Raw genomic sequence first — 16,938 nt, 5'->3', positions numbered from 1 at the left:
TATTAATCCGTCGAGGTGTCAACTGCCATTTCCTACCATTTCCAACCGCTTCTACAATTGCAGTTTGATATTGTTGCAAAAACACTCGTATGTTAGTTGTTAATTGGCAATTCTTTATGTGTCGCCACAAATTATATGATTTTTGGCATGCGATTAGTTTGTCAGAAACAGTTGATCCAGGAATAACTGGAAGAGTCTGGCGCAAATCACCCGCCACCAGAATTATTATTTTTTATTTTATTTTATTTTTTTTTTTGTTAATGTTTTGTGCTTCTCAAGACAGCTAGCAACTCCAAGAAATTTGTGGAATGAGTCTGTGATGACGGTATTAAACGTATTATGGATCCCTCTTTGTTGATACAAACCCAAACGTAGAATGAAAGTTTCTCTCATTTTCTAAAATGTGATAGACTGAAGGAGGTATAGTTAGTGCGACCATATAACCTTTAAAAGTCACATTAAGCGCTGACATTCTAGAAGGATTACTACTCCTTATAGACTATGTGACCGCACTTCATCTGATATTGCGAAGGACAAAAAGTGTTATATGTGTGATCTACCAGACTAATCCAACCAAATCTAGATTTCCAAAATTAATAAAGGATACAAGGTACAACTTTAACATACATCAGAAATATATATATACCGTAACAAATTCAAACTCAGAACCTTACGAACTTTGAAAAGCGAAATAAATCCACAAGTGTTTGGATAGCTCAACAGTCATGTGTTTTTTATTGAAATTTCAAACAGAATTTTGAAAACATCAAACATGCACTTTTTCCTATTTAATAAGATATTTGAAATCACCAAAAGAGTGGGGAAGAAAATAAAACTGCCGGCTTATGCTAAATGGTGGCCTTATTAAATTGACGATGGCGCTGGAATCTCACCAGCTTTTCATGAAAAGCTAACTGAACACTTGATATAATTAAGATTAAGATACAATTTTGAACGCTTTTTAAAAAATCAAATATAGTAAAAATTTAGTGTAAGAATATGAAATTATGAATCAATAATTCTCTTGGTGAATAATCTTATATCATCTCAAAATGTAAAGTCATTGAAATATAAATTCTAACCTATATTTCGTCTTGCCAATGACATTTTTTGTGGATAATTTAAAAGTGTTAAAAGCTAGTTTGATCCTCTATAACATTCTTAGCGTGTCAAGTGTCACTCTGTTACCTGCCACATCTGCAGAACAACTGATATTGCTACGCGTCACTTTTCTACCTGAGATGACCTTTTTCCGGAATAATTTGTGACTTATCTCAGAGCTTCTATGTTCTATTGTTTTTAAATTGTATAGTTCTCGCCATAATTGATTTAAGAACAATCGACTTTTTAACTTCTATATCACTTTCGAATGCTATAATCCTTTTTCCTGACCTTGATTTTTTGACAAGGCATTCGACGTTATTTTGACATCATCAAACTCTTTGGAGCAGAGATGTGCCTCTTAGCATATAAATACGAAATCGTTCAGAGCGAAAGTCATCAGTCATTTTTAGACATCCGTACAGAATAGCACTTGAAATTCTACTTTACTTCGTATAAACTTCACACTCTCAACAATCATCCACAATGGCCCAAAATCTTGAATCCAACTTCTCCATCAGAAATTTGTTGGCAGGCCCAGATGGCACCAACCCAGCGCTGACACCACCACCATCCGATGGGTCTCTATCGCCCAACATTTCCATGTCGTCGAATGAAGATAATAATGGAAGTCGCCCGAACTTGACTTATAGTGCGTTGGTGACAATGGCGATACGAAGCAGTCCTGAAGGCAAACTGACGTTGAATGCAATACAAAATTGGATCAGTGATAACTTTCCCTTTTACCGAAAGGATGAGCAAGGCTGGCAGAACCAGATCAGACAGACACTAAGCACGAACTCATGCTTCCTTAAGGTGCCACGTGCTTTGGACGACCCTGGACGTGGAAACTATTGGGCGTTGAGTTCTGAATTACCAGCAGTTCGTACTGCCAGTGTGGGAAATGGAAGTGCGATCGGAGCATTGATAAATGGTGTACCACATCCTCAGGCTCCAAATGCGGTTTACTTCCCCACGCCCCACGAGGTACAAGAAGCTCACCAGATCCAGTTAGTACAGGCGCTACATGAGCAGCATGCTTGGTATCAGTACCATCTCCAACAAACACAACTATTGCAGCAACAATTGTTTATACTGCAACAACAACAGGCTCAGCAGCACTATCAGGACGTATACCAGAAACTAATGTTCCATCAACAACAAGTCGAGTTTCTGACTTCGCAGCAAATATCCACATAAGAAATTTATATTAAGTAGTTCACACTATATCAGAATATCGTATATAGACATTCGTTAGTTAGTAAGATAGAGTGACTTATTAAAGCCAGTATTGATTGTGATATCGAAAATAATTTCTGTTAAAAAAAAATGATTAAATAAAAATAGAAGAAAAATAAAAAAGTTTTCATTATTAAACTTTTGTTCTTGAAACGCGAATAGAAATTTATGAAAGCGATAACAAAAATGTATGGTGAAGATTGTATAGTAGTTCTGCTTAACAACCACTGTACTTTCCATATAACAAAAATCTTTATAATATACAATATATATTATATAAAAGAAAGCCGTGTTCGTTACTCCATTCATAACTGAAGGACGGCTGAACCGTTTTGACTTAAATTTGTTTTGGTGGTAGCTTAAGACCGGGGACAGAATACTTTTTATTACATTACCATGACGTGAGTAAACTGTGAAAAAAAAAACGCAACAAACATTCCATATAAAACCGAAATTTATTTTTCGAAACATCAGAGTAAGCGTTCATCTCATAAAAATGAAAACGAAAAAATGCTGATAGCAAAATGAAAAAATTTTCAGTCATCACCAGAAATTAAATTTAGTAGTACAAATTAATGTACCCCTGTTGAATCATCAACAAAATAAGTGTGTCATACACTAATTGATGAAGAAAATGGTAGCAAAGATTACATGATACGAAACCCTCTTATTTTTCCTCAAACCGACCCACCCCTGATCTCATATTTTCAGTTGGTAGCAATGCGAGTTGAAGAAATTTTTGACAGCTCATGTCAGAAAAGGTGGGATGCCATAAGTAATACCGTTAGGAAATGCACTGATAATATTAAATTTTATGAAACTACTATTTTGCTATTCTTTGTTATAAATCACATATATTTGTATTTAATATATATTTTATGTTAATAAATTAATATATTTTGTTGCATGAATGTATAAAAAATCACGTTTTTATCTTCTTACTTATTTATACTTAGTATATAAGAATATCTAAGGTAGTATATAAATGATATAGGCCTACTGGAGAAAGGAGCATTTAAAAATGATGTCTAAAATGTAAAATTCCCAAAAGTGATTTCTAAAATGGCTAATCTAATTTTTTCGGTAGTGGCATCATTGTCCAATGTTATAAAAATGTGGATTTTGACAGAGCTCTCTCCGAACAAAAAGTTTCGTAGCATGTCATCTTCGATGATGGTTTATATTTTCTGGATGTCCTTGGTAGAACTGAAAACACATTCCTAATGCCATTAGTTTTAGCCACTATTCGTGAAAGATCCAACATTGTGGTTGCAGTTGCTTCTTCTAGAATAGAGGGCACATTGGGCAAAGGATTGCGTACGGCTCATTCAAGACTAAAACAGTTAACATCTTCAAAATGTCGAAAATCATATGGAACGAATGGACAATGGCGCATAGACTTGCATTGGACTTACCAATCTGACGTTTGAGTTTAAACGACTTAAATTTCAGAGTCGTCTTGCATTCGCTATAAATATTAACGGATTATATACAGTTAGGAGGTCGAAAAAAAGGCATTGTTCAAGAATTTTTTCTCAGCAAACTATTTGGTTTATTGATTTGAAACTTGGCAGGTATATTATGACTACCTTAATCTATATTCACATATTTTTTATTGCCAAAAATAACTATCGTGAACGTTGATATTGCCAATTTTGCAGAGGTCCGCAAAAAGAGGCCTCTTGCGGTGAGCACGATATCTCTGGACTGGATCATCTAAAATGCAAAAACCAAATAAATTTCATTAATATAATAAATAATCTAGTGATTGATTGAAGGAATTAGCCAAAAAAATGTTTGACAAAATGGCGGCTACTCAAAGCAATAGTTTCGATTTTCGACCAAAATTCGGGTCTTTAATTGTTTATAAAAATAAGAAATTTTCATCGGATGGGGAAATCCTTCGATTAATTACTAAAAGAAATATAGTTAAGAAGCTTGTGTAAAAATTTCAGACCGATCGTTTCAGCCGTTTCTGAGAAATTTTGCTCACCGACTTTGGAAACACCGTTTCGAGAAAAACGAGTTTAAAGTTTTGAGAGCACTTTACATGTCGTCGGCGCGCCTTCACTAATGTGTCTTCGAAAATATTCATCGGATGAAATTTTGTGTGCGTGTACTCAGATATATATATATATATATATTTTGAAAATCCTATCCTTAAATAACCCCTTAACAAATGGAAACGCCAAACCTTGAAAGTTGATAATAAAACGAAAAATGTCGTCTATCACAACGTGATTGACTGGAAAGTGCAACCTATGCTCAAAAATAAATAACGAATGGAGAATAAATAAAAACTGTATTTGTATATTATTTTAATAAAAAAAATAACTCAATAAAACCAAAAATCTCCACATTTATTGCCTCTAAGGCGGAAGAAAGTTCTCCGCTGGGCCAGCTAGTAAATTTATAAATTAAGCACCAGTGAAGAAATCGGAACAAAACTTTGCACAAATACTGCATTTCTAGTGTGATATCGTTTCTCCAAAAATCACAAAAGTCCGACTAAAACTTTTCAAGACCACTCATATCGAACATGAGGACCTCAGTGCTAGTGACCAATTTTTTACCGCAAATATCGGTAACTCTCTGAGATATCCTGAAGAACTTCAAGGGAGATTTGTCTTTTAACGGATCGCCTCCGTGCAGAAAATTTTGCAAAATCAGGTCAATACTTCCTCTGGCCCCATACACCTCATATACTTTAAATAAACATTTGGTTAACCTACCTAAATTCAGTAACCCTTAACCATGAAGGGTTACTTAAGAGGAATATTTCAATTTTTAAATTGATTGAATTCTTAAACGATGCTTGTGAGAATTTTGGAGAAATGATATCTCGAGGTCTACTTGCCGGCATTAAAATTAATTAATTCTCAACGAAAGCTCATGAATAACTCTCACGGAATAAAATGTATTGATCTTAATTATCAGGTCCAATCAAAAAAAAATTAGGAACCCCTTTTAGGCACGATCATCTTCATTGAAACGAGCACCACTTCCATTTCATCAAATAATAATTTATTTATTAATGCAAAATTTTATAATATAAATAGTGACGTATGAATCACTTACAGATTGAATTGATCTACAATATTTTGCTTAACTACTAGTACATCTCACGAATTCGGTTCAGACATGGGGTAATGTGTGGCAGACAAAAAAGCGCACTGTTGTTGATGGAAAGTTATCTTCCTATAGATCTCTTCACACTGTTGCTGATATTGCTGTTGTTGTAGAGTGACCAATTGTTGTTGCAACAGCTTCGTTTGTTGCTGGTGATGCAAGAACCATGCGTGCTGTTCTAGCAGCGCATGTTCCATCATCATTTGTTGCGTCCGCTCAATTTCTTGTGGAGTTGGAAAATATCTAGCCGTTGGCATTTGTGGATGTGGTACTCCCTGTGCCATTGCTTGATTAACGTTATATTTCGATTCAAATGCGTTTGTGACGACTTGCGCTTGTCCAGGTGACGCACTCTTCTTGATAGACTCAACTTCTGGGTTCACGGTCCAGTAATTTCCGCGTCCCGGATCGCTTGGTGGACGTGGTATCTTCATGAAACAGGAATTTGTAGTGAGCGTATGACGAATCTGGCACTGCCAGCCGCGTTGATCTTTTCGATAGTACGGAAAATTGTCCATGATCCACTGTTGGATGCTACTCAATGTTAGTTTCTGCTCCGGGCTGCTTCGTATGGCCATCGTCACCAACGCGGAGTAGGTGTAATTCGGTCTTATGTCGATTGGCTTGTTGTCTTCATCGTTCGAGAGTATGCTGCGTATGGAAAAGTTCGACTCGAATATTGGTGACATTTTCCTGAAGAAGATGAACTATGTATGGACTTGTTTCGAGGGATAGATGTTGAAGATGTTTGTGCTGAAGAAGTGAGCTTGTTTCTCAGTGTGTTGTATGAGATGCAAATGCTGTCTGCTGACGAATCCTTTCGAATCCTTGGTATTTATATCATCAAAGTCAGGGAGTCACTGTGACTCAATATTCGTCTTATTTTGGCTGAGAGTTATTGAGTTTTTTGTTTTAAAGTCAAGTTAATATCAAAACCAAATTATAAAATCAAGGTTAAATCAAGGGTTATAATCTGGTACACCAGTAATTATATCAGCAATACAGCGATGTAGAATTTAAACCAACCAAGGACAGGAGATGGAACAGAAATTCCTAAGAAATGTCTACTGTCCCTTAGGTTCTTTTGTTAAAATAACTAAAGAAAAAATTAACGAAAAAATGAGATCAGTTTTTAAACAATACAATTAAACAATACAACAACAATAAGTAATGAAAGCAACGCTTTGAAAAGTAAAATGCTTTCCACGAAAGGGATTATATGGAACATGCACATGTGGTAAGCATCTATCGACTACCTGAGCTCTTGATCTGCTTCGGTAGGCTTAACTTTCATTATGTAACAGTTGTGTCAGTTTCATACCTGTTAACATCGCTTGACCATTAAAAAAGTTAGAGGCTTAAAGAACAATAGATTCTCCGCTGACCTTGATCACATTATTTTCCTGTGTTGACTTCTTTCCGCTGTAATTGATAGCTTTGAGAACAGTTGTTCTCTTTCATGATCTTTATTTCGTGACTTAGCATCGTTGGTTAAATAAATCGAAGTTACAGCGATGCATATCGGCTTTCTAGCAGGATAATGGACTTTAAAACCGACCTTTGTGGCAAGTACAGCTTTTCTTTGTTTCAAAACATCTTATGGAGATTGTGAAGCCATGTCATGACTTCCAGTCGCTTGGAGATAATTATGTTCGATGCATCTAAAGTAAGCAAGCTACAGAAGTGTTCCAAGAAATTAGTTTGAGGCCGTATAAAATGTTCTTCACGGTAAGAAAGGGAAAATATGCATCAATAATTCTTATATCATCTCAAAATATAAAGTCATTGAAATATGAATTTTAACCTATATTTCGTTTTATGTCTTTGGCATTTTTTGTGAAAAATTAAGTCTTTAAAGCTATTATAGTTTGATCCTCTATTACACTCTCAGCTTAACGCGAATTTCCCCTATGTTCAAGTCAGTGTCACTCCCTTACCTGCCACATCTGCAGAACAGCTGATATTGCTACGCGTCATTTTTCTACCTGAGATGACCTTTTTCCGGAATGATGTGTGGCTTATCTCAGAGCTTCTATGTTTTATTGTTTAAAACTCTATTGTTCTCGCCATAATTGACTTAATAACAATAGACTTTCTAACTTCTATATCACTTTCGAATGCTATAATCCTTTTTCCTGATTGATTTTTTTACAACGGATTCGACGTTAGTTTGACATCATCAAACTCTTTGATGAAGAGACGTGACGTTTAGCATATAAATACGAAAACGTTCACTGCGAAAGTCATCAGTCATTTTTATACATCCGCACAGAATATCACTAGAAACTCTTCTTTACTTCGTATATTCATCACATTCCAAATAATAATCCACAATGGCCCAACATCTGGATTCAAGCTTCTCCATCCGAAATTTGTTGGCAGGTCCTGATGGTACCAATCCAGCGCTGACACCACCACCATCCGATGGGTCTTTATCGCCCAATACCTCTATGTCGTCGAACGAAGAGAATCATGGAAGTCGACCGAACTTGACTTATAGTGCGTTGGTGACAATGGCGATACGAAGCAGTCCTGAAGGCAAACTGACGTTGAATGCAATACAAAATTGGATCAGTGATAACTTTCCCTTTTTCCGAAAGGATAAGCAAGGTTGGCAGAACCAAATACGGCAGACGCTAAGCACAAACTCATGTTTCCTTAAGATACCACGTGCTTTGGATGATCCTGGACGTGGAAACTATTGGGGCATGAGTCCAGATTTAGCAGCAGTTGCTTCTGTTAGTGTAGGTAACGGAGCTTCACTTGGTGCCTTAGTCAACGGTGTAGCACACCCCACAGCCCCAAACGCGGTATATTTCCCCACACCAGAAGAAATAGGGGAAACTCAGCGAGCAATGCTGATGCAGGCGATGCAGGAACAGCATGCATGGTTTTCGTACCACCAACAACAGGCGCATATATTACAGCAACAATGGGTACAACTGCAGCAGCAACAACTTCAGCACCAATATGCAGAAATATACCAAAGACTTGTCTTCCACCAACAGCAGATGGCGTCTTTTACTGGACAGCAAGTTCTTTCCTAATTTTAACTGGTAATTAAAAGTATATGATATTAGTTGTATTCTTATAATATCTAGTGTGAAAAGATAAAAAAAAAATATGAAAAATTAAAATTGAAAAAATATCGATTTCTTTTGGTGCAGTTTAGTCATATTGAAAGGAATGAGGCTTATGAAGCATCATGGCTTTAATGTATTGGTTGGCTACGTGTAGGTATTGTTGAAGCTAAAGTTGCCAAGGCTTTTCTTAATCTTTGGCAATCTTCGTTAAAGCGCAGTCACAATCTATAACATGTAAAAACTTCCGTGGAATGTGGGAACGAAATATTTAGTTTATACTATACGTATTCATAGCTCGAAATAATTAATATAGTTTAGCAGAATATTAAACAAATGAGCATATTTCATAGTTGGCTCAATCTTGGCTCCGATGACGATATTGATTACCCTCTTCACAGCCAGTCTTATTCTATTGCAAAGTCGAGGTTGATTTATGTTTCGCAGATGATAACAACTCACACTACTTTTAATTGCAAGTGTGTGGGGATAATTCAGGCAATATTAAGTAGTCTGTGGGACATACTGGTTTGTAGCTGTGTCAACTCTCCTGGAATGAAATCCTAAATTGTCGTATTGAGATCATCCACAACTTTGTTTTTTTACCACCAAAATAGGTCATTCAATCAGCCAGTTATGGTTATTATATTGTGGTTTCATGTCAGGAAAAGCTCCTCTTTATAGTCCATGAAGTGACAGAAATCTGTTGGAAATTTTATTAATCCGCCGAGGTGTCAACTGCCATTTCCTACCATTTCTAGCTGCTTCTACAGTTGCAGCTTTATATTGTTGCAAAGACACTCGTATGTAAACATTATTATTAATCCGTCGAGGTGTCAACTGCAATTTCCTACCATTTCCTACCATTTCCAACCGCTTCTACAATTGCAGTTTGATATTGTTGCAAAAACACTCGTATGTTAGTTGTTAATTGGCAATTCTTTATGTGTCGCCACAAATTATATGATTTTTGGCATGCGATTAGTTTGTCAGAAACAGTTGATCCAGGAATAACTGGAAGAGTCTGGCGCAAATCACCCGCCAACAGAATTATTATCTTTTGTTTTATTTTTTTTTTTTTGTTAATGTTTTGTGCTTCTCAAGACAGCTAGCAACTCCAAGAAATTTGTGGAATGGGTCTGTGATGACGGTATTAAACGTATTATGGATCCCTCTTTGTTGATACAAACCCAAAATGGAATGAAAGTTTCTCTCATTTTCTAAAATGTGATAGACTGGAGGTATAGTTAGTGCGACCATATAACCTTTAAAAGTCACATTAAGCGCTGACATTCTAGAAGGATTACTACTCCTTATAGACTATGTGACCGCACTTCATCTGATATTGCGAAGGACAAAAAGTGGTATATGTGTGATCTACCAGACTAATCCAACCAAATCTAGATTTCCAAAATTAATAAAGGATACAAGGTACAACTTTAACATACATCAGAAATATATATATACCGTAACAAATTCAAACTCAGAACCTTACGAACTTTGAAAAGCGAAATAAATCCACAAGTGTTTGGATAGCTCAACAGTCATGTGTGTTTTATTGAAATTTCAATCAGAATTTTGAAAACATCAAACATGCACTTTTTCCTATTTAATAAGATATTTGGAATCACCAAAAGAGTGGGGAAGAAGATAAAACTGCCGGCTTATGCTAAATGGTGGCCTTATTAAATTGATGATGGCGCTGGAATCTCACCAGCTTTTCATGAAAAGCTAACTGAACACTTGAGATAATTAAGATTAAGATACAATTTTGAACGCTTTTTAAAAAATCAAATATAGTAAAAATTTAGTGTAAGAATATGAAATTATGAATCAATAATTCTCTTGGTGAATAATCTTATATCATCTCAAAATGTAAAGTCATTGAAATATAAATTCTAACATATATTTCGTTTTATGTCATGGACATTTTTTAAAATAGTAGGATAATTTAAAAGTGTTATAAGCTAGTTTGATCATCTATAACGTTCTTAGTGTGTCAAGTGTCACTCTGTTACTTGCCACATCTGCAGAACAACTGATATTGCTACGCGTCACTTTTCTACCTGAGATGACCTTTTTCCGGAGTAATTTGTGACTTATCTCAGAGCTTCTATGTTCTATTGTTTTTAAATTGTATAGTTCTCGTCATAATTGATTTAAGAACAATCGACTTTTTAACTTCTATATCACTTTCGAATGCTATAATCCTTTTTCCTGACCTTGATTTTTTGACAAGGCATTCGACGTTATTTTGACATCATCAAACTCTTTGGAGCAGAGATGTGCCTCTTAGCATATAAATACGAAATCGTTCAGAGCGAAAGTCATCAGTCATTTTTAGACATCCGTACAGAATAGCACTTGAAATTCTACTTTACTTCGTATAAACTTCACACTCTCAACAATCATCCACAATGGCCCAAAATCTGGAATCCAACTTCTCCATCAGAAATTTGTTGGCAGGCCCAGATGGCACCAACCCAGCGCTGACACCACCACCATCCGATGGGTCTTTATCGCCCAATACCTCTATGTCGTCGAACGAAGAGAATCATGGAAGTCGACCGAACTTGACGTATAGTGCGTTGGTGTCTATGGCGATCCGAAGTAGTCCTGAGGGCAAGCTGACTTTGAATGCAATACAAAGTTGGATCAGTGATAACTTTCCCTTTTACCGAAAGGATGAGCAAGGCTGGCAGAACCAGATCAGACAGACACTAAGCACGAACTCATGCTTCCTTAAGGTGCCACGTGCTTTGGACGACCCTGGACGTGGAAACTATTGGGCGTTGAGTTCTGAATTACCAGCAGTTCGTACTGCCAGTGTGGGAAATGGAAGTGCGATCGGAGCATTGATAAATGGTGTACCACATCCTCAGGCTCCAAATGCGGTTTACTTCCCCACGCCCCACGAGGTACAAGAAGCTCACCAGATCCAGTTAGTACAGGCGCTACATGAGCAGCATGCTTGGTATCAGTATCATCTCCAACAAACACAACTATTGCAGCAACAATTGTTTATACTGCAACAACAACAGGCTCAGCAGCACTATCAGGACGTATACCAGAAACTAATGTTCCATCAACAACAAGTCGAGTTTCTGACTTCGCAGCAAATATCCACATAAGAAATTTATATTAAGTAGTTCACACTATATCAGAATATCGTATATAGACATTCGTTAGTTAGTAAGATAGAGTGACTTATTAAAGCCAGTATTGATTGTGATATCGAAAATAATTTCTGTTAAAAAAAAAAATGATTAAATAAAAATAGAAGAAAAATAAAAAAGTTTTCATTATTAAACTTTTGTTCTTGAAACGCGAATAGAAATTTATGAAAGCGATAACAAAAATGTATGGTGAAGATTGTATAGTAGTTCTGCTTAACAACCACTGTACTTTCCATATAACAAAAATCTTTATAATATACAATATATATTATATAAAAGAAAGCCGTGTTCGTTACTCCATTCATAACTGAAGGACGGCTGAACCGTTTTGACTTAAATTTGGTTTGGTGGTAGCTTAAGACCGGGGGCAGAATACTTTTTATTACATTACCATGACGTGAGTAAACTGTGAAAAAAAAACGCAACAAACATTCCATATAAAACAGAAATTTATTTTTCGAAACATCAGAGTAAGCGTTCATCTCATAAAAATGAAAACGAAAAAATGCTCATAGCAAAATGAAAAAATTTTCAGTCATCACCAGAAATTAAATTTAGTAGTACAAATTATTGTACCCCTGTTGAATCATCAACAAAATAAGTGTGTCATACACTAATTGATGAAGAAAATGGAAGCAAAGATTACATGATACGAAACCCTCTTATTTTTCCTCAAACCGACCCACCCCTGATCTCATATTTTCAGTTGGTAGCAATGCGAGTTGAAGAAATTTTTGACAGCTCATGTCAGAAAAGGTGGGATGCCATAAGTAAGAAATATATAAATTAATATATTTTGTTGCATGAATGTATAAAAAATCACGTTTTTATCTTCTTACTTATTTATACTTAGTATATAAGTCTATCTAAGGTAGTATATAAATGATATAGGCCTACTGGAGAAAGGAGCATTTAAAAATAATGTCTAAAATACAAAATTCCCAAAAGTGATTTCTAAAATGGCTAATCTAATTTTTTCGGTAGTGGCATCATTGTCCAATGTTATAAAAATGTGGATTTTGACAGAGCTCTCTCAGAACAAAAAGTTTCATAGCATGTCATCTTCGATGATGGTTTATATTTTCTGGATGTCCTTGGTAGAACTGAAAACACATTCCTAATGCCATTAGTTTTAGCCACTATTCGTGAAAGATCCAACATTGTGGTTGCAGTTGCTTCTTCTAGAATAGAGGGCACATTGGGCAAAGGATTGCGTACGGCTCATTCAAGACTAAAACAGTTAACATCTTCAAAATGTCGAAAATCATATGGAACGAATGGACAATGGCGCATAGACTTGCATTGGACCTACCAATCTGACGTTTGAGTTTAAACGACTTAAATTTCCGAGTCGTCTTGCATTCGCTATAAATATTAACGGATTATATACAGTTAGGAGGTCGAAAAAAAGGCATTGTTCAAGAATTTTTTCTCAGCAAACTATTTGGTTTATTGATTTGAAACTTGGCAGGTATATTATGACTACCTTAATCTATATACACATATTTTTTATTGCCAAAAATAACTATCGTGAACGTTGATATTGCCAATTTTGCAGAGGTCCGCAAAAAGAGGCCTCTTGCGGTGAGCACGATATCTCTGGACTGGATCATCTAAAATGCAAAAACCAAATAAATTTCATTAATATAATAAATAATCTAGTGATTGATTGAAGGAATTAGCCAAAAAAATGTTTGACAAAATGGCGGCTACTCAAAGCAATAGTTTCGATTTTCGACCAAAATTCGGGTCTTTAATTGTTTATAAAAATAAGAAATTTTCATCGGATGGGGAAATCCTTCGATTAATTACTAAAAGAAATATAGTTAAGAAGCTTGTGTAAAAATTTCAGACCGATCGTTTCAGCCGTTTCTGAGAAATTTTGCTCACCGACTTTGGAAACACCGTTTCGAGAAAAACGAGTTTAAAGTTTTGAGAGCACTTTACATGTCGTCGGCGCGCCTTCACTAATGTGTCTTCGAAAATATTCATCGGATGAAATTTTGTGTGCGTGTACTCAGATATATATATATATATATATATATATTTTGAAAATCCTAACCTTAACCCTTTATAACTCAACTAAGTAAAAACGAAAAAGCTGTATCGTTTCGAATAGATTTCGGATAGAAATGAAATACGTGTTTTATAGTTTAAACAATTTTTTTTTTAATTGGGTGAAAAACAACAAAAAAGGGTATGTGACAGATATGTCACGTTATGTAACAACCTTTCTAAGCTCATTAAATAATAATGTTTGTATTTCGTGAATATTTACATGTTTTTTAAGAAGTGTGAAATTCTTTGATGCAGTTGTTTTGCTTGTTGTAGCATAAAGCCCCAACACATTTTTCACATACCGTGTGTGGTACTTCAAGACATCCTGGACGCTTGCAACGAATTCGTTCTTCTGCCCATACCGGCCAGTGTCTAACTTGATCTTGCCTAACTGTCATAGGAGGAGGGGCTGGGCCCTTATGCTTTTTAGATTGTATCTCCGCTTCAATTCCTCTTCGTTTCATAGGGGACTTTGTACCCAATTTGCACAACACCGTGGCAACTTCTAAACGAAAATCAGCAGATGACAACTGATTGCCCTCTAATTTTTTTCTTTATAAGCTCTTTTGTATAAGAGCCAAGCAAAAGACACTGCAAGGTCTAAAAAGTGATAAAATAGACGAACGTGCCATCGCTTGCTTATTACCTTATTACTTAATGTTACAGCAATGGTACAAACCTAAACTTCACTATATATTGTATTAGTGAACATTTTTCGTATTATCTTATAGAAATTAAACATAATAGTGAACTTACCTGGACTTTTCCACTAAATATTTTATTAAAACACTGAAAATTTTCTTATTTTTATCTTTTCGGTAATTGCAAGCACGTGCATTCACTAACTTTACCACAGCGAAAAAGAAAGTATCGTTTTATAAGTGATGCCAATACATAAAAAACCAGAGAATTTTAAAATTGAAAAATACGGAGTATGACAGTGCTTCTTATCATACTAAAAAGGGAAAAATTGATTTTCCTATGTTTTGTACCCTCTAAAAGGGTTTGTAACATATCTGTCACATGATGCTATAAAGGGTTAAATAACCCCTTAACAAATGGAAACGCCAAACCTTGAAAGTTGATAATAAAACGAAAAATGTCGTCTATCACAACGTGATTGACTGGAAAGTGCAACCTATGCTCAAAAATAAATAACGAATGGAGAATAAATAAAAACTGTATTTGTATATTATTTTAATAAAAAAAATAACTCAATAAAACCAAAAATCTCCACATTTATTGCCTCTAAGGCGGAAGAAAGTTCTCCGCTGGGCCAGCTAGTAAATTTATAAATTAAGCACCAGTGAAGAAATCAGAACAAAACTTTGCACAAATACTTGCAAACTTTTCAAGACCACTCATATCGAACATGAGGACCTCAGTGCTAGTGACCAATTTTTTACCGCAAATATCGGTAACTCTCTGAGATATCCTGAAGAACTTCAAGGGAGATATGTCTTTTAACGGATCGCCTCCGTGCAGAAAATTTTGCAAAATCAGGTCAATACTTCCTCTGGCCCCATACACCTCATATACTTTAAACAAACATTTGGTTAACCTACCTAAATTCAGTAACCCTTAACCATGAAGGGTTACTTAAGAGGAATATTTCGATTTTTAAATTGATTGAATTCTTAAACGATACTTGTGAGAATTTTGGAGAAATGATATCTCGAGGTCTACTTGCCGGCATTAAAATTAATTAATTCTCAACGAAAGCTCATGAATAACTCTCACGGAATAAAATGTATTGATCTTAATTATCAGGTCCAATCAAAAAAAAAATTAGGAACCCCTTTTAGGCACGATCATCTTCATTGAAACGAGCACCACTTCCATTTCATCAAATAATAATTTATTTATTAATGCAAAATTTTATAATATAAATAGTGACGTATGAATCACTTACAGATTGAATTGATCTACAATATTTTGCTTAACTACTCATCTTCATTGAAACGAATTCGGTTCAGACATGGGGTAATGTGTGGCAGACAAAAAAGCGCACTGTTGTTGATGGAAAGTTATCTTCCTATAGATCTCTTCACACTGTTGCTGATATTGCTGTTGTTGTAGAGTGACCAATTGTTGTTGCAACAGTTTCGTTTGTTGCTGGTGATGCAAGAACCATGCGTGCTGTTCTAGCAGCGCATGTTCCATCATCATTTGTTGCGTCCGCTCAATTTCTTGTGGAGTTGGAAAATATCTAGCCGTTGACATTTGTGGATGTGGTACTCCCTGTGCCATTGCTTGATTAACGTTATATTTCGATTCAAATGCGTTTGTGACGACTTGCGCTTGTCCAGGTGACGCACTCTTCTTGATAGACTCAACTTCTGGGTTCACGGTCCAGTAATTTCCGCGTCCCGGATCGCTTGGTGGACGTGGTATCTTCATGAAACAGGAATTTGTAGTGAGCGTATGACGAATCTGGCACTGCCAGCCGCGTTGATCTTTTCGATAGTACGGAAAATTGTCCATGATCCACTGTTGGATGCTACTCAATGTTAGTTTCTGCTCCGGGCTGCTTCGTATGGCCATCGTCACCAACGCGGAGTAGGTGTAATTCGGTCTTATGTCGATTGGCTTGTTGTCTTCATCGTTCGAGAGTATGCTGCTTATGGAAAAGTTCGACTCGAATATTGGTGACATTTTTCTGAAGAAGATGAACTTGTTTCGAGGGATAGATGTTGAAGATGTTTGTGCTGAAGAAATGAGCTTATTTCTCAGTGTGTTGTATGAGATGCAAATGCTGTCTGCTGACGAATCCTTTCGAATCCTTGGTATTTATGTCATCAAAGTCAGGGAGTCACTGTGACTCAATATTCGTCTTATTTTGGCTGAGAGTTATTGAGTTTTTTGTTTTAAAGTCAAGTTAATATCAAAACCAAATTATAAAATCAAGGTTAAACCAAGGGTTATAATCTGGTACACCAGTAATTATATCAGCAATACAGCGATGTAGAATTTAAACCAACCAAGGACAGGAGATGGAACTGAAATTCCTAAGAAATGTCTACTGTCCCTTAGGTTCTTTTGTTAAAATAACTAAAGAAAAAATTAACGAAAAAATTAGATCAGTTTTTAAACAATACAATTAAACAATACAACAACAATAAGTAATGAAAGCAACGCTTTGAAAAGTAAAATGC

General features: G+C 35.7%; 5 protein-coding genes across 5 annotated transcripts; 3 read left to right on the top strand and 2 right to left on the bottom strand.

Annotated features, from left to right (window-relative positions):
- Positions 1–1,587: 1,587 nt before the first annotated feature.
- On the top strand, positions 1,588–2,301 carry LOC128921739 (forkhead box protein I3-like). The gene is made up of 2 exons (XM_054229903.1): positions 1,588–2,088; positions 2,212–2,301. The coding sequence occupies exons 1-2, from the start codon at positions 1,588–1,590 to the stop codon at positions 2,299–2,301; spliced, it is 591 nt and encodes a 196-aa protein (XP_054085878.1).
- Positions 2,302–5,462: 3,161 nt separating this feature from the next.
- On the bottom strand, positions 5,463–6,158 carry LOC128921738 (forkhead box protein I1-like). The gene has a single exon (XM_054229902.1). The coding sequence runs from the start codon at positions 6,156–6,158 to the stop codon at positions 5,463–5,465; it is 696 nt and encodes a 231-aa protein (XP_054085877.1).
- Positions 6,159–7,802: 1,644 nt separating this feature from the next.
- LOC128921737 (fork head domain transcription factor slp1-like) lies at positions 7,803–8,516 on the top strand. Its single transcript, XM_054229901.1, has one exon. The coding sequence runs from the start codon at positions 7,803–7,805 to the stop codon at positions 8,514–8,516; it is 714 nt and encodes a 237-aa protein (XP_054085876.1).
- A 2,450-nt stretch (positions 8,517–10,966) lies between these two features.
- LOC128921736 (forkhead box protein fkh-2-like) lies at positions 10,967–11,680 on the top strand. The gene is made up of 2 exons (XM_054229900.1): positions 10,967–11,467; positions 11,591–11,680. Exons 1-2 carry the CDS (start codon positions 10,967–10,969, stop codon positions 11,678–11,680), a joined length of 591 nt encoding a protein of 196 aa, XP_054085875.1.
- A 4,056-nt stretch (positions 11,681–15,736) lies between these two features.
- LOC128921735 (forkhead box protein A2-B-like) lies at positions 15,737–16,438 on the bottom strand. The gene has a single exon (XM_054229899.1). The coding sequence runs from the start codon at positions 16,436–16,438 to the stop codon at positions 15,737–15,739; it is 702 nt and encodes a 233-aa protein (XP_054085874.1).
- Between the last annotated feature and the right edge of the window lie 500 nt (positions 16,439–16,938).

This window comes from Zeugodacus cucurbitae, chromosome 4 (assembly GCF_028554725.1).
Source record: "Zeugodacus cucurbitae isolate PBARC_wt_2022May chromosome 4, idZeuCucr1.2, whole genome shotgun sequence".
Taxonomy (NCBI): domain Eukaryota; kingdom Metazoa; phylum Arthropoda; class Insecta; order Diptera; family Tephritidae; genus Zeugodacus; species Zeugodacus cucurbitae.
This window is presented reverse-complemented; position numbering and strand designations above follow the sequence as displayed.

Excerpts from the sequence above, each read along its gene's own strand:
- LOC128921739 (XM_054229903.1), top strand. The coding sequence starts at position 1,588 with ATGGCCCAAAATCTTGAATCCAACTTCTCCATCAGAAATTTGTTGGCA. Across the intron at positions 2,089-2,211 it reads ACTTCCCCACGCCCCACGAG|GCTCAGCAGCACTATCAGGA; the intron begins GTACAAGAAGCT and ends CAACAACAACAG.
- LOC128921738 (XM_054229902.1), bottom strand. The coding sequence starts at position 6,158 with ATGTCACCAATATTCGAGTCGAACTTTTCCATACGCAGCATACTCTCG.
- LOC128921737 (XM_054229901.1), top strand. The coding sequence starts at position 7,803 with ATGGCCCAACATCTGGATTCAAGCTTCTCCATCCGAAATTTGTTGGCA.
- LOC128921736 (XM_054229900.1), top strand. The coding sequence starts at position 10,967 with ATGGCCCAAAATCTGGAATCCAACTTCTCCATCAGAAATTTGTTGGCA. Across the intron at positions 11,468-11,590 it reads ACTTCCCCACGCCCCACGAG|GCTCAGCAGCACTATCAGGA; the intron begins GTACAAGAAGCT and ends CAACAACAACAG.
- LOC128921735 (XM_054229899.1), bottom strand. The coding sequence starts at position 16,438 with ATGTCACCAATATTCGAGTCGAACTTTTCCATAAGCAGCATACTCTCG.